This window comes from Melopsittacus undulatus, chromosome 3 (genome assembly GCF_012275295.1).
Source record: "Melopsittacus undulatus isolate bMelUnd1 chromosome 3, bMelUnd1.mat.Z, whole genome shotgun sequence".
Classification (NCBI taxonomy): Eukaryota; Metazoa; Chordata; class Aves; order Psittaciformes; family Psittaculidae; genus Melopsittacus; species Melopsittacus undulatus.
Genome location: NC_047529.1, coordinates 80259430 through 80277199, shown reverse-complemented (window position 1 = coordinate 80277199; position 17770 = coordinate 80259430). Strand labels below are relative to the sequence as shown.

The 17770-nt window shown below is 43.3% G+C and overlaps 1 protein-coding gene across 2 annotated transcripts in view; it reads left to right on the top strand.

Moving 5' to 3' along the window:
• The window catches only part of UST (uronyl 2-sulfotransferase), a 194417-nt gene extending 186194 nt beyond the window's left edge, over window positions 1-8223 (top strand). For both annotated transcript variants that reach the window (XM_031049854.2, XM_034061059.1), the window contains exon 8: window positions 5240-8223. In XM_031049854.2, coding sequence (XP_030905714.1) covers window positions 5240-5523 — 284 coding nt within the window. In that variant the 3' untranslated portion in view covers window positions 5524-8223. The remainder of the gene's footprint in view (window positions 1-5239) is intronic.
• Window positions 8224-17770: the final 9547 nt, after the last annotated feature.

Sequence of the window (17770 nt, the reverse complement as noted above, 5' to 3'; positions counted from 1 at the left end):
CAAAACCATCCTTTCCCAGATATCCTTCAAGAGCCCAGCTGAAAAATTCAAGTTTGAAAAGCAAATCAATTATGCCAGAAATTTTTCTGCTGCGCTGCCGTTAGATATTCTTGGGGGAGATCATTTCTAGCATAGCCATCAGAGCCCTGGTTTAGCACTCTGGTGATGGTTTGAGTGGCAAATCAAGCAGAGGCTCTTGCCAATTTGTATGTCACATCTAACCACAGTGACATACATTTATTTCCATTTAGAACTGTGGAGCAGAAGGTATGTGCTGCAGCTCAGCTGCGTACCACTGAAACACCCGGCCTCCCTGTGTAGTTCCAGGAAATGAGTTTACTGTATCTGTGACAGCCATCGTGTTCACACAGCCTTAGAGCAGCAGAACTCTTGGCGTGCGGTTTTCCACTGTGAGTATTAGCCGCGCAGGCCCACAGTTACTTCGCCTGCAGCCATCCTGTGCTTGCTCCAGCCTGGCTCACCTCTCCCTGCCAGAGCCCCTAGGTTGCTGGGCTCTCATACACCGAAATGGTGGGGCACTGGAGACTCCAAAATTCTCCTCTAAGGTGGAGAATGTCTTTAGGATCATTTTGTCTAAATATGGCAATCCAAGGTTGTTTTTTGAACCACAAAGTGTAAAACCCACTTTTCACTATGGTTTGGTTTGCTGCAGTGGGTAATGCAATTTTCTTGGTTTGTTTGTGGTTTTTTAAAGCAGGAAAAGTAATAGTAAAATATTCATCACCTGGGAACCCAAAAGAATTTCATTTTCTTCATCCATCTCTGCATACCAATTTAGGCTTAATTCAAGGCACGAGCAGGCTGTGCTGGGAGGTTGGGTTACTGTATAGTACCTTTTTTTTTAAAGTCACTTAAAAGAATGCCAAAGCAAACATAGTTTAAGAAAAAATAACCCTAAAAAGTAAACGTTGTAGTTTGTTGCCCTCCGTATGGTTAGTTCTCTCCGAGGTCGTAAAACGTGGGTCCTTTGGTGGGACAGCTGGGTTTGTGTAGCATATGTAGATTGTTATTTTGGCTTTAAGCCAGATCTACCTAATTTTTCCATTTTGCTTGTATGATGAGGAGAGGTGGTTAAGGTGACTTCAAGGGGCAGTTCAGTGATTTCATCCATTTGTATTAAAGAGCCTTTTAAGAATATTTCAGATTAGAAACCAATCTAAATAAAAATAAAGTGCAAAAGAACATGCAAAGGTCACTAGTTTTAGCAAAGGCTGAGCCTGCAGCCAGGCACAGCCCCAACTCACGTGATTGGACGACCAGTGCCTCACAGCTTTGATACACTGCCGTTACTGACAATCGTACTGCAAGAACCAACTGGAGCCAAAAAATCTGTGTTGTTCCTGTAGCCTTCCAGAGTGTGTGTGTTTCTGTGTATACATCTATAGAGGTAGGTGGGTGCACAGAGCACTAAGAATTGAATGTACGCGGGCATCCTCTATGCAATGATGACTGCGAATTCAGAGGAGGAGTACATATTGCTGCTTTCTTGCTGCCTGCCATGAGGGTAGCATGCAGCACCTGGCTGGTGGGCTGCTGCCTGCCTGGCACACCACCAGTAAATTCCTCTTTGGCTGCTCCTGCCCCACACTGACCTTCCCCCCAAGAAAACAGTCTAGTGCTTTTCACCTTGTCATCATTGGCAGCACTCCTGGGCTATAACACAAGTGCCTCTCTCTGCTGGGAGGAGCAGCCACCAAAGGAAACTGGAGCTGTAAGAAGTGGCTTTTGCCGCTTAGAGTCCTGGAGGGACTGTATAAGTAAAGAGCTTTTGCAGCGAGGTAAATGGAGTTTTCTGTGACAGAAATAACCTATGTAAAATAAAAATGAAGTTGGCAAGCAGTATAAAGGCTGAAGCTTAATAAATGCAATATTTAGTAGTGTATATTTGCTGCTGAGTTTGTAAAGAAAAACAGGCTGCAAAGCTGGTGGGAGCTACCAGCTAAGCCCCAGAAAGAGGAATGTCTTGAAGTACTCAGTAATCATAAGGCAGCAGTTACCTTCTCACCCAAGGACAGACTTAGTACAGTGTCCTTCCTGCATTGTAATCATCTAATAGCCATCAATAGCAACTTGGACACGTGCCCAATAATTTAAAATGATGAGACATTTGTTAGTCTGTTGTGCTTTATGGGTAACGGTTTCGTGAAAGAGATTAAGCTCTTCCAGAACCCAGTATTTTCACCAAAAGTATTTCACATCATTCTCTAGCTACAAGTAGTGCTCTCTATGCTAAAGTATGTTTTAAATGCAAGCATTTCATGATCCTTCCTCTACACTTTTTCATAGCTAGACAGCGCATTAAAGATAATTTCTTTATTTTTAATTTAGTTTTTGTATATTTTAATCATTTTACACCTATCTAAATAAAAGTATACAAATTAATAAACTATGAACAGTCAGTAGTTACAGAGCATATGTCACCATACAGCAGTGTAATCAAAGAACAAAGAACTCTGTGTACCAAATTGTTCCACTAGTTAGATATATGAGTAGAGACAGAGATTTCAGTGTAAAGAACCACAAAGTTTAGTGTGAAACGTCCATTTAATTACAGAGCAGCATGTTTTAACTGTTACCAACTAATGAAAACCATTCTTCCTTTAGAGAAAGAATTGAAAGTACAAATGCAAAACAGAATTAATCGTTCAAATAATTTTTGTGTGTGTTTTAGAACAGCATTAAGTTTGGTAAGCTAGTCAACCTATCCTCTGTATCATATTCTTCCAGCAGTTCAAATTGCTGCAATTGGCAAGCAAAACTGAGAGGGAAAATACCTCTTTCAGCTGTAAGTTTTTTCTTCTGCACCAGATGTGTGTGACAGAATGAAGTCAAATGAATATGAGAATGTCCGGCCCAGCAGCATTTGCTGTCTCATGCAGTATTACTAAAATGAATGGCTTTCATGGTTTTTTCTTCAATTCCTTTACTCTGAAGAAGGAAAATGTGTGTCAGTTGTCTGAAAATTCAAATGCATTAATAGGTGTGGGCACTCTTAGCTATATGAATATGTATCTTCTAAAATGTGAGGAAAGCAGTTCATGTTCTCATAGCTGGGCTCTACCCCTCTCTTGTACTTTTCAAGATTTAAAATATTGCAAATACCAACTTTTTGTTTAAAGATCATTGCTGTTGTGTTTGCTATCTGGGTTTACTCACCTTTTATTACCTTTTGAAACATATGGGTTTGTCTTTGCTTAAAATTCCTCACTTTCCTAAAAAGTTATTTTTGGTTATTTCTCTTGGATAAACCTAGTGCTTGTGGAATCCCAAGAATAAATCACTTTTCCTACTAGGAACCATCAATCCATCCTTTAGCAGTATGTGTAAGTGATTGTGAAAATGTGTTTCACTGTAGAACTGCTAAGGATGTGTTTAGCTTTGCTGGCAGGTGCTTCAGAACACCTGGGTTTGGACTGCTCATGTGAGCAAAACTCTGCCCATGATAAAATCCCATTGTCATTCAGGGACTCCCTCTGAAAGAGAGGGCAATCACTGCTGCTGGGATCCAGCTGGAAACATGAAATGTTCTTTGTTGCCTGCTTCCTCCTTGTGAGTTTTCTCTTTGCCATGCTTCATGGCCCAACCCTTTTGCATTCCTCCAACTTGCAGAACTGTTCTTACAATAAGAATTAGGTTTCCATATCAAAATCTAGCTCTTCTTCACTACAACAGTGTATCTATGTAGTCATGTAGCATATGAGGATTTCTGTTTTGGCATTTGAGGCTGTACAAATAGAGGATCTAAATATTAAGGAAAGAATGAGCAGCAGAAGCCAAGACATCCTGAAACAAAAAAATAAATACATCAGTTCTCACGCAGACCTTGCTGTTGTAGCAAAGAGTAATGAAGTGAAGTAAGGGCTGACAAGATTAAAATTAATCTATTAGGGTTAGAGTCATGGAAAATGGCATTAAGATGTCCCCTAGTCTTCCCTCGGGAGAGAATCAATTAATCTAGTCTTAAAATCCTCCACAGAGACACAGCTTTTGTAACTTGCAGGCTCCACTGCACTGCCTATCTGTTCTTGCTATGATAAAGGTTTTTTACTAATGTCTCACTGACACCTGCTTGCTTCCATGCAAGCCCATTTATCTTGCCGTGTCTGGACACAGGTGTATTCTGAGGCTATTACAGTCATTTCCATAGGCATCACATTCTCTCAGAGTTACTGAAGCACTGAGCTTCCAGAAAACCTAATTATAGAAGCTAGTACTTCATCAGTGTGACATTCACCTCTACTTCTCCTACAAAAAGTTGCAGTTGTTAGGAGTGGTACAGTGATGCTACAGATCAGTACTTCTAGCTTATTCTGTTCTCTTCTTCACAGTGGATGTTCAATTATGTTTCTGTCTTGCAGAAGAAGAAAATACTTAGGATGCTCTGGCAGCTCATTGCCATGTGTTAAAACAGCAAAATGATCACCTTGAGATTTGGCTTTGCACCTTGTAATAATCTCATTGGAGATTAATGTACTTCTCCAAAGAGGAGGCGGAGGCAATTCAGTATTTTTGCTTGTAACTCTAATTCATTATCAACAATAAGGGTATTTTATTTCAGTTTACTGAAGCAAAAATTGTCAGGTAAAGAAAAACATACTGAAATATTCCAGTCCCAGGTCATGACAGGAAGATGAGTCTGCTTTAATGAACAGGTAAAAAAGGACAAGAGAGTCATCAGGTACATTTGGTCCTGAGGAATCATGGTGGTGCAAACAGTGCTTTGGTGTTAGGTGGATTCGGGTTGGTAAATAACTGTTTAGATTTGAGCAATAATAAAGCACCACTGAGACACAACACAGTATGCTACATAGGAAATAATTGATTAGTTCAGCTCAGCTGTGTACTGGATATATATTTCACATGCATTAGGCAAAATTTCCAAAGCTAGGCAAGATTATGGGTTTGTCTGCATGTAGTTTATGTTCATAAATGGTATGACCTAATTTGCATGTTGAGATAACATTCATTGACAATTAAAATCCTTGATGACATCACACAATCTCAAATGCCATGTATGAAGTAGCCATATTTAAATATGCAAGTCTGACTTTAAACATCTGTATTTTTTCATCTCTTGTTAAAAGTAAATCCATTATTAGGGAGACAGCTTGAGCTCATTTGTATTAGTAATGCAGCAGAGCAATGCCTTAATCATGAAAAAAGTTTAGGTCTGGCCTCATTAATCAGCACCCACAACATTGCTTGTTTTCTTTTACAGAACATAGGAAACTTGGCAATCTGACTGTGACAGTGAAAAAGACCGTCCCCTCTCCAGAAGCAATACAGATCCTCTATCAACGCATGAGATACGAATATGAGTTTTATTACTATGTCAAAGAACAGTTCCACCTGCTAAAGCGCAAGTTTGGACTGAAGTCTCCTATCAGGAAACCACGGCCCAGACCTGAGTTCTTCATTCCTTCTCCCCTGGAAACAGAGGAACCAATAGACGATGAGGAAGAAGACGATGAAAAGTGGCTAGAGGATATCTATAAAAGGTGATGGATGGAAGACCTATCCTTTCTCTTCTGGTGACCCCTCCAGCTTTCTTAAGATTTTTTTTAATTATTATTAAAAGTAATTCCTTAAGGAACTGAGTTAATGCGCAGCAGCATTTGAAATGGAACATTTGAGACCATTCCCACATGCTGGGCCACCAGGAGATACCTGATTTTGCAGGTTAGATTCATCATATGGTGTTGGCTCTATAGCATAGTTGCTATAGCACGGTTCAAGAGAGAAGTATCTACTGTCTATCACAAAATAACTTTTGGAGTATGCAGTAGTCCTCTGGGAACCTGCAAAACATTAAAGAATAGATTGGGCAGTCTTGAAAAGTTAATTTTATGGACTCTCATGTCTCTCCAGAAACAAGTCTTCATTGCATACCACTGCAGCATTAGCTACCAGCAATGGGAACTACAGGTAATGAGCCATTTGGGAAGAGTACCTCTTTTTGCCCAGAACACACGGGTATCCCATTGCTGTGTCTGCGCACATCCAAGGATAACAGGCTCAGAAGGGGCCTAGATAATGGCTTCTGAATTACCCTGTGCATGAGGAGCAAGGCTACTATTCTGAAAAAATAGTATTAATGGAAATAAGGCAAGTTACAGGAACCAGATGTTTTTTGGTGAACCCTTCTTTTTCATAGAGCAAGAAAAAGTTACCAGGTCAGTGAATGCAAAGTGCAAGTCAGAGTTAACTAAATGGTAGAGTTTGGTTTCTATTAGACTCTGAAAGAAAAGGTGCAGCATATCTTTTTCATGTTCAGGAAGGGGTTTTGTAGATTTTTATTCTTATGGGTCACAAATCCAAAGAGATACAGAAAAAATCACTCATTAAAAAAAAACTTTGATGATTTCAACTTCTCCAGTTTCAATACTTCAGAATGATAAAACAAAGAAGGTATGCTCTGTGAAATAAAAGACAATTCGATGATAAGTTGTCAAGAGAGCCACTGCAAAAGTTGCTCTTGTTAATCACTAGAAGTGTTATCAGCAAACACTAGAAAGGGGATGGTTGGAGGCTGGGAGGGGAAAGCGGAATAGCTCAGTTATGTGACATGCTATTTTCTTTAAGGTGGGTATCCCTGGGGTTCCCTATGACCTGTGGGCTTGCTGGCTATTCGACAGCCTGCCAGGACTGATGGTGGAGAAGTGACAGACCTGCATGCTGCAATGGACATAGCAGAATAGGGGGTATTTGGGGGTCTTGATGAGGCCTTGTCCTCTTGTGCGCTGTTGTTGCCAGAGGAAGCAGGCTGGTAGAGGATAATAACAATTAATTCTTGTCCTGGAGCAGAGGAAAGAAGCAGGGCTGAGTTGTTGCAGCTCCTCTTCAGGATGAGTCCCAGTAACACTTCAGGGGCTACATGCCTCTGTCTAACACACAACCTCTCTCAAACATCTGCCAGGCAATTTCTGTTTCCTATTCTGCAGCTGCCTTAGCAGCATGTCTGCCATCTGCCCGGTCATACTTTGGTTTGCAATAACAAGCAAAAGTTACTTTGTGATGGACACAGCATATAAATTTGGGTTAAGTGAGGATGTGGTTTCAAAGTGTTTCTTCTTTTATGAGCCTGCCAAGAGCCAATAAACATTGTGGCCCATCTTCATCACCAGTCAGCCTTTCTGTACCTACATGCAGAGGACAAAAATAAAGAAGTGTAATCATGTTAAGACAAGATGCTAACTTCCAGAAAATATTATGTAGAAGTTTCTGTTCTCATTATTAACATCCCAAGTTGGTGGCAGCAATGCACTACTGTGGGGGAGCACGTTAAAGAAAGTTGAAATGGCACAGATAACAACTAACATATTAGCTAAAATATGAATCTGCTGCATTGTATATTTTAAGTGGTTTCTATGAAATTACATTGAAAGAGTGATGATTAGTTTACACACTGTGGAGTTGTTATTTTTTGGAAAGAAAACTAATAATCTCACCTTCCTGAAATTCTGTTTAAATCCTTTTTGCCAATGTAACAGAATAATCAGTCACTTAACACATTCACCCTTCTTGCAAGTTCACTGCCGCTTACCGTAAAGTCTATTTTTATCTGTTTATTTAATGGTATCTTCAGCCATCACTACTTATAACCTAAATACAAAACCTGTTTAATGATTTACTCGCTAGGTTTTAATGTTGTTGTATTTTTGGTAACAATCAACCTGGCCTCTCCTCTTTGAATGGTACTTCATGAATTTATCTGGCGCATAGCATCTAAGATTCCTGGTTCTACAGCCTATTTGTCTGTCATGAAATATATTTTACTTAATTGTTAAAAGGTACGATTTAAGCTGGTTAATCTTTGACTTATTTATTGAAACTTTTCAGCACATTCCAAATTCTAAGTTGCTCAGGAAGAAGTTGATTTAAATTATTATATTTTGGTCTGATTAATATTTCATATTCAAAAAGGAAATCATTGTTTGTAAGCCTTTAGCCCACAACAGCCTGTAGGAAGTGCCATGCATGTACTTGTGAATCTTTGTGGGGGGGAAAAGGTGGGTGCTTAACATTTTATGAAAATAAGAAAATATATGTGTACATTAGCTTAGCTATAAATGAAAGCAAGGTATGTTTTGGGATGAAATATTCTTTAACTTATTCACTACCATCTCTTGAAATATAAATAAGCCATATGACTATTTTTCAGTCCAGTGATGTTTAAGAATAAAACTTGTACATTTCTTCGTAGCACCATAGTCCACTTGCTTACACCAGATTTCTTACCTGAGTACCACAGCTGTGGATAAGGCACTGCAGCTGCATCTAGCAAAACAGGATGAGATGCAGCACAGTTTATCATCTGAAAGTCATGCTTTAGCAGTAACATTGGGACAGGTTGTTCCTGGGTTATTCTGTGTCCCCAGCTGCCTGGAGGTGTGAGAGTGAAGTCAGAATTACATTACTCAGGTGAGAAGTGCAGTAAGTACCCCTGAAGTACATTGTCTCATGAGCTTCGTGGCTGCTAAGTAAAACAAGTTTTATCCAGGAGAGAAAGAGCTTGGTCCCCACGGACTGTGTTTTACTAGACCTGGTATTTGATGGTAAGGCATAACAGCCCCAATAGTCCAGAGTGATGTTGTCGTTTAAGTGAAACATCAGTGCTTTCACACTAAAAATTGAACCAACCGTTGCTAAAATGCAGCATTGTGGAAAAAAGGAATTTTAGTCTAAAGTTTCCAGTGACAGTGACAAATGGTGTGGGGTTTGTTCCTATTTAATGTACTTCTCTTCCACATAAATTGTGCTGGTGATGCAAACCTAAGTTCAAGTATTAGCAATGTGCTCTACTTATATGTAGCTCAGCAGAATGAAGGTGTGTGAAACTAATGGTGTATCTGAAGCATTTGAATTTCTTTTCAATTCTTTATCATTGGTCCTTGACGAATTGTTTTAATGTTATAATATAGAATGGTACACAGTATCATAAAAACACAAACAAAACCACAGATTTTAGACATTGGAGGACAGGTCTGTTGATTCAAGCCATTCAATTCTTCCTCCTTTCAACATTTGACATAAAACCATTTAAAGGTAAATTTTTTAACTAACAAAGGAAACCACACTGCATGCCAACTTGGATCCTCTTCGCAAATGAAAAAACACCATCCACCAAAGAATAAAACTCTGCATCCTCTTAAAAACTACAGGTCTGTAATTATCAGGGGTAATGGTGCTCTGATCTTTCCCTCCAATTTTAAGAAAGGGAACATCTGTGGTGTTAGACCACAGCCTAAAACAACACAGCAACATTTTTGAGCCCTATAATACTGTAACACAATACCACAGCATTCCTTCTATTTTATTTTCAAGCAGTGAGGCTTTATTGTATACAGTTCAGCAAACATATAAAACACTGACAATCAATCTGCTTATGTGAGCCAAGACCAGAGAAAAGAACTGAGCGTTTCTACATGTAGACCTCCATACACAGACTCCATGGGAAAAACAAGAAAGGTGTTACCAAGCCTTGGAAGTGCCTGTCTGGTCGTGCTGGAATCACCAGGACTGCTTCTGCAGGGTCAGTCCCAAGGAAGTGTTTGCAAAGGGTCTGCTTAGGTGCCCACAGGTATTGTGGGAAAGGTGCTGGAAGGCAGTTCTGTGAGAAAAAGCCACTGGGGATATGAAAAAAATCCCCTGTAATGCATTAGGAGTGGATGGAAGGGATCTTATTTTGAAGGCTGAAAGTTAAATTGCGACCAGCAAAAATCAGTTGCTGATGTCTCACTTGCAACTGGAAAACTGTCATGTATTTTCTTTGGTTTGCCCAGGAACAGCACTGCATGCCAAGCTGCAGCATGAACTTCAACACTCAGTTCTAAGTTCTGGAAAACATATGTGTGTAATGGAAGCACCAGCACACCATAATGGTTGTGTCTCAGCACTGGAATCTGATACTGTCATACTGGAAGAGCCTGGAGGTGGGGTGGAAGGTTGTTGTGGGTGCAAGACGGGATAGGAAGGGGGGGAAGTTTTCTGCAAATGCATACTTGGCCTTTTTGATGCTGTAAGGTGGTGAGATTTGACCAATGGTGTATTTGAATGGGGATTGTGAATATAAACATGTGGATTTCCTTTTCTGAGTATGTAAAAGAAGAATGCAAGTCTGGTTTTGCATTTAACTGATTGTGGCAGAAAGGGTAAGTTAATAACACTACTGTCAAGCAGGCATGGTAGCAGTGTCCTTTATGCAAATTTTTGCCATCCATCTGTTCCCTTCTTTGGATGCACTGGGCAAAAAGGGCTCATGTTAAAGAATTCTGCTACATTGCTGGGAAATTGGTGCTGTGAAAAGTAGACTAGCAGAAATGTATGGAGGCAGTGCTGCTCGGGATTAAAAATAATGGTCTAAATACTAGGATGATACAGAGCAACCCACAGAAGTGTTACACAAACTGCCCACTCTGTGGCTTTGGCCCATCTGGAAAACTGGAGATTGTGCTTCAAAATCAAATGCTGCTTCAGATTTGCAATTTCTATAAAGTTAGATTTGGGAGAGCTTTTTCAGTCTGCTTCCAACTTGCCAGTCTACCCCAGAAGCCTAGCAGAGTATCAGGCTCTACCTGTATCTGATGTACAGGAGCTGCTCTGAGACATGGCTTGATCCTTCAGCAAACCTCTTTCCAGGTTGAGTGCAAGTACTAAGCTGAGAGAAATGAGTCCTTCTCAGAGCAGTCCTTCTCATTAGCAGTGCTGCTAATGAGCAGAGTAATACTCAGTTACTGTGCACAAGGGAAGGCATTCCTTCAGTTTTCAGTTTACTGGGCCAGGACAGTATGGGAGACTTTTGATAACCTCAGGGCCCACTGGAGTGTTGTCAGGTAGCAAAGGTCAATTGCATTTCCATTTTCAAACTTGTAATCATCTCTAGTTTGGGTGCAGGAAAGAAACAGGGGCTGTCACAGCACATGGCATACGTAAGAGCTGGGGTGTGGCTCCAATCCAGTTTATGTGATTGTAAGCTCGGGTGGGGACATTAGCTATAGTCATTAGTCTCTGATTCTCCAAAGAAAACAAGATTCCTAAGGTCATGCTGGAGAGATGTGCTAGAAGAAGCAGCAATGAGGCACCTGTGTCTCACTGTGGACCTTTTCCATTTTCGCTTACTCCATTTGTTTGTATATGAACAAACCATAGGCCTATTTGGTGTATTTCCCACAATACACCTATTTGGTGTATTTCTTCACTAACCATATTGTCTGAGCATTTTGGAAAATGATTAATGTATTTATCCTTTTGATCCACAGTGGAGGTAAAGAAATGCTGTTATCTTCATTTCATACATGGGGAATGGATGCAGCAAGTGGGTAAGTGATATTCCCAATGTCACACAGGAAGGTTGTGAAAAAACACTGATGATAATTTAGCCAAGTGTCTTAACCCTTGAACTGTCTTTCCTGCTCTAAGATCAGACCTACATTTCAGAAGGCAAAACAGGTACTATAGGAAATTTTAGCTACTTAGAGTTGTTCTCCCTTACCTTGTCCTTAAAACTCTGCAAACTTTTCAGGTAACTGCCTAAATATTAATGAATTTTTAATCCTTCAACAGACCATTTATGTCCTTTTGGAACAAAGATTATCTCCTAGTCTTATCTGTTCAGTTGCATAATGAACGCATGAAGAAATGGCATGACTGTAAGGTAGCTTTATGTTTGGGAAAGGTGATCCTGCAGCAGTAAGAGCAGATAAGCAGATGGATGGGTGGCTGAAGTCACACCTTATAAATTTAGCTGTTTGCAAGAATATGGTCACATTTTGTCTTGCAGTATGTGACCATTGTAGCCTATCTGAAGAGTTATCAAACCTGTGTTCATGTATGTCCTCTAAGTTGTATTTTCCTTTGGTTTTCCACAATGCTTAGAAACACAGAACATGAAGCGATGCCTTAACTGTTCAGCAACCAACACCAACAAGGAGTCAAAAGAGTCGGCTCACTGAACAGTTGTTTTTCTCTGGTGTATCCATAAAGCAGAAAACTTCTCCGGCTGTCAGACAGGGGTGTATACCTTTCAGCTGAGAGATCTGATGCTTTCCCCTCATCTTCTCCCAGTCTCTCCCTTACCTGGACAGTACACATCATTAAAATTTTGCTGATGTCTTCTGGGGACCATCTTAAGGAAGAAAACAAATGTGGACATAATCCAAACTCCTCTGTCCACATGCCCATGCTTTGTGGAGGAGCATGAGCTGCTGAGCCTCGGTCTAAACTTTGATACTGGGGAAAGGCTCATGAGGTAGAGCCCACCTTGCAGGTGTCAGCCTCATCCCTGCTCCAGATCTATTTTCTGCTTGGAGTATTAGGTCGAGTCCTGGCCTGTCTCTGTTGAAACAACTGAGGCTTAGCACTGCCAAATCTGTTCCCTTTGGCTGCAGGCCGGGAGGCTGAAATGCACTGGCAGGTGAGCACATCAGGGTGTAAAGAAGTCTCCACAGTGTCAGTCCTCCAGTGTGAGCAGACTCAGTGTCAGCAGCAGCTCTGGAGGCTGGTGTCTGAATGGGGCGAGGGAAACGGAGCCGGTTTCTCAGTCGCAGCTAGCTGGTGGGCATTTCTGCCAAATCTTCCTTGGACAAGTTTGTGCTAGACCTGTCAGCACTTGCTGTGGGAAAAATCTTTCTTCCTGCACTTCATGGGACAGAAAGCTGGCAAGGAGAACCCAGCTGTGCCTCTCTTCCAAGGAGGCTGCAGGGATCCAGGGGAGGTGTCAGGGTGCAGGAGAGGGAGGGCAGCAGCCTTCTGCCTGCCTGCCCCACAGAGGCCTGAGCTCAGAGCTGTTTCTCACCAGACCAGGCAGGACAGGGCTGATATAGGACAGTGTTGCTCCTTGAAGCATGAAAACCCAGCTCCACACAATGGGGTTTCTTTTCAGAAACTCTGCTGTGAAAACTCCCTGGAATCTCTCTGCATAATTGTAGCTTTCCAGCAGGTTTTGCCCCAAAGATCGTGATTTGGCTGATCAGCACTGGCTGGAAACTGAACTTTTTAGTGACTCTACAATCCAGCCCTTGTCAGTCACAGCACTTGGATACATGCATGGGTCTCTTTGTGATGAACTTCACTGGAATTTGGAAAACATTCAGCAAATTTGACCTCTATTTTGTCTTACAAATATCACAGTGTCTAGCAGCATCACGCATGTCTTATCTCTCCAAAACTGGGAGGAGATGGAAGTATTATGTGGTCAACTCTGATTTTCCAAAACAATGTCTTTTGAGTCAAAGGAAAAAAGCTTTTTGCTTCTTAGAAAGAAAAGAGAATGTCCTCGTTTTGTCTGGGAGAAGGGGGCTTGTCTCACACTTACTCTGATCCCTCACAAGCATGTACCCATCACCCCAGATGAGTCTAAAGCATTTCTGTCTTTTGTAGGTATAGAGGAGCATTGCAGCCAGCTGCTGGAGGATGGTCCCAACTCATGTCTCTGTTCTCACCACAGAAAAGGGAACAGAGGCTCTGGCAAAACCTTGGTGAAGAACAGCTCTGACCAGAGTTAAGAGCTTCTAACTTCTCTGCGAAATAGAAAGTGCAAAACAGATAGCAAAGCTTGCTGGAGCAATCCAGAGAAAAGGTGTTTAGCCACAAGTCAGCATCTTGTAAGAAAGCTGCTGCTCCTCATGCTAACATGAGGAAGATCAGGCCCTTTCTTTCCTTAAAAGATGTATGTAGTCCTGAGACGCCCTCTCCCCAGAGCCCCTCCCAGCTGCTGCCCAGGGTTCAACACCCATGTGGGTGCTCTCAGTGGTAGCAGAAGAGGACACAGAGACACGGTTGCTTTGGGAGCTCTGCACAGCTGGCAGCCCGGCTTGCTGCCGAATCGCTGTGTGGCCCAGCTTAATTACTTAAAGCTTTCCTTTTCCCCCTCACCGCAAAGGCTGGAGTGCAGTATTTATCTACTCTGCTAAACTTTTATGGGTACTGGTATGGTTTTGTAGAATTCCTGAATAACGGGGATCACAATAGCCTGCAGTGGAGCCAGACTTCCCAAACCCAAATGCCTATGATGGTTGCCTATTTACACGCAGACTCTGCAGGCGGGAGTTGTGCTCCTCTGCTTCACACCAATCCCAGTAGCAAGTGCTCCACACCACTCAAAATCCAGCTGAGGGGTAACTACCCAGCATGCCCCAGGCACTTTGGCCTCTACCTCCCTCCCGTGTCAGTCCCAGGCTCAGAAAGAAGCCCCAGTGCCACTGGAAAGCAGCTGAATGTGGCTCTAAACCACACAGGGGCTGTGCACTAGTTTCTATTCCTCTGGAAATGAAAAGGAAGCACTGAGAATTTCCCTGGAGAAATTTTTCATGGGGAAAGCCTCCTTGTTTTCCTGCCAGATAGTGAGCTGGGAAAAGTCATTTGAAACAGGACAGGTAATCCCCACCTTACCCAAAATACCCATTCAGGTTTGGCCAGCCCTTAACTACTGTGAAGCTAGCAGTATCACATCATACCTTTGAAGACTCCTCTCACAGGCAACACAGAGGATCAAATAGTAATAGTAATGACAAATAGTAATGATAATACTGTGTTTATGTCACAGTGTTAATGGTCAACTGAACAGTAGATGCTGCAACTGAGACCAAATGTTTCATCTTGTCCTGGGTTCAGCAGTAGCAGTCGCTTTTTCTCCTTCTTAGTAGCTGGTGCAGTGCTGTGGTTTTGACTTTCAGCCTGGGAACAGCACTGATAACACCGATGTTTTTAGTTGCTGCTCAGTAATATTTACTCTGACCAAGGACTTTGTGAGTCTCATGCTCTGCCAGGGAGGAGGGGAAGCCAGGAGGAAGCAGAGACAGGACATCTGAGCCAAACTAGCCAAAGGGGTATTCCATACCACAGCACATCATGCCCAGCATATAAACTGGGGGCAGTTACCTGGAAGGGCTAGATCACTGCTCGGGTAGGGCTGGGTATCAGTCAGCAGGTGGTGAGCGGTTGTGTTCTCTTCCCTTGTTATTTCCCTTATCATTATTATTATTGGTGGTAGCAGCAGTGATTTGTGTTATACCTTAGCTACTGGGCTGTTCATATCTCAACCCATGGGAGTTACATTCTTTCAGCTCTCCTCCCCATCCCTCAGGGAGTTGGGGGAGGGTGCGGGGGGAGTGAGTGAGCAAGCTGAGTGGCTGACTGGGCTTAAACCACAATATATATGCAAAGAAAGCCCTGTGCAAGAGGTGGATGAGTGTAGGTTAAATAGCAGAAGCTTCTTGCTGAGGAGGCCTAGACTGCAGTGCTTGATGCCTGGGCTTAGCTTGCTTTTCCTTCTTTCCCCCTCTTCCCTGTGCATGCCAGTCATTTCAGTTTAGATGAAGCAGCCTTTTAGAAAAACATAGCAAGCCAAGCCAAACCAAATCCATGTATCCATTGTTTTCTCTAGCTTGTCCCTCCAAAAGCAGTTTGCTTTAGTCCTGTGAGTCAAAAGGTATTACTCCCTTACTCATCATTCCCATTTGCATTGCTCAAGAGAAGACAAGGCAGAGATCCTAAAAGACAAAGAATTCTGAAGCTTGCACTAGGATTCAGCAGCTCCTTCCCCAGGAAGCTGTTGGAACTTAACACTTGAAAACTGAATATATAGTGGTGGTTATATGCTCAGGGCAAATGGATCCTGCATGAAGGTGCCACCCTAAAGGGAACTATAATGTGAAGTAGTAAAGTGGAGCAAACCTGGGCTGGCAGCAATGGCAAGTTCCCACCATAGCAATGCAGTTACACAGCATGTTTTAGGTTTTGGCACTGTACAGGAACTGTAGCAGGTATATGTGTAGAGTTTCAAAACACTAGCTACAGCCCTGGAGCCACACAGGGGTTTTAGACACAAAAGACAGAAGGATTTTACTTCTGTAAAGTTTGAAAGAAGTCTGGAGACCAGAGCAGAGAACCAGCGAAAGACGTGAGATTCATTGTGAGGAATAGGATCAGAACCCTGTAGAATGGAAGGTGAGGAAAGCTGCTTCTGGTGAAGGTATTAAGCAGCTGGATGTCCCTAAGGAGCTGGCAGAAAGGGCAGTCACAGCCTCTCTGGCCACACTGCCCCTGCTGCTGAGGGCACACTTTGTGGAAAGCCCATGCCTCATAAAAGACAGGAGCACACAGCAACAGGGAAAGGATTCAGCCTGGGTCCACATATGATGCTGGGTGCAGGTGAAACTGCTTAATTAACCCTGGGGGTTACTGGCTTTCTGGTGCTGGAGACACTCTGTGGGGATGTGAGCAGAGATGGGATCCTTCCTTCCTTTTTGTTCCCATCAGCAAAGGCCACTTCTGGTGCAAATTAACCCATTCTTCATACTTTCAAGAGGAAGGCAGGCTGGCTGTGATACTGTTTCAAGCTTTCTTCTAGCAACCAGCCAGTATCGGCTTTATTGAAAGGTTTTTTTCACCACTCAATCTCAGCTTTGTGCCCTCTGTGTCTTCAGAAAAAGCGCTAACGTCAAGGTAAGCTCTGGGCTGACTCATTTTTGTCAGAGGAAGGGTTTTTCATCCTCCTGCTGCTGCTTCTGTCCTTTGTTCCCACACCTCATGGCTCTCCCCATTTCACTGCAGAGCCTATGCTCCGCAAAAAAATGCACTGCAAGCTTTCAAAGAATGCATCTGTTTACATTACCTCTCCCTGGCCCAACATCCTGTTTTGGGAAAAGACGCTTTTCTAATGAGAAGCGGGGGAAGCGAACAGATGATTGCTCTTGCGAGAGGTGATGGCCTCGCTTTCCTCTCTGCATCTTTCGCGGTTTGGGGGTGGGCTCCGTGTCCTGCCCAGCGCCGCAGCTCGTGGGGGCGGTGGGCAACCCCAGCCAGGCTCTCCGCGCAGGGGCCCGGCAGGGCTCTGCCCCCTCGGTGCAGCCCCAGAGCTTGCCCCTGCTGCCGGACGGCGGTGCAGGCCAGGCTGGGCTCGGCCCGGCGCTAGAGGGAGCCGCGGCCGCGGCCATGACCGCCCTGCCCGGCCCAGGCCCCGGGCAGGGGACAGCGCTGGGGTGGCTCCGGCTGGCTCCGCGCACAGCGGTGTGGGAGCCCGCCCCATGGTTTCGCTTGGGTTCAGCGGGTTTACTCGGCTTTGCGTTGGCAATGACCCGGGGTGCTTCGCTCCCTCTCTCAGCATCTGCCAGGCCCCATATACCTGCAGGCCCTGAGGCAGCCGGCAAGGGGATGGAGCAGGTGGAATGGAATGGCTTGTTGTCAGGAGCAGGGAGGCTCTGTGAGAGTCAGGGCTGCCAGGCAGACAGTGCTGGAAGGAGCGAGCATCCAGGCAGCGAGGAAAGCAGGAGATTGCAGGCGGGAGGTGATGTGCGATGTGGCAGGATGTTAGAAGAGGAAAACCAGGGAGTGGCCACATCTCTGGAGATCACAGCAAGGGCAGAGGAGAGAGTAAGCGCCTTGCTGCATACTGAAATGATAATAACTTACTTTTAAGAGCCAGCCAAAGAAACCAAGTATGTGAAAAGTCTTTTCCAGGCTGGGGCTGCTACAGTCTTTGATGAGCAAGTGTCAAACCTGCAAAACCATATTCCCATTGACTTTTGGCAGTGGGAAGAGTAAATTAAACTTCTGCACAGATGGTACCTTTCTTCTGGTGACATCAAAGCTTGGAAAAGATGAATAGCCTAAACCTTATCTCTCTCTTGAGGGATCATTCACTGTTACAATCCCAGCTTCGCCAGGCACTTACCCAGTCTCACACTTCAGGAACGGGAGCCTAGGTCTCTTCCTTCTCACTTTAAATAGGAGCCTTCCCACCATGCTTTCC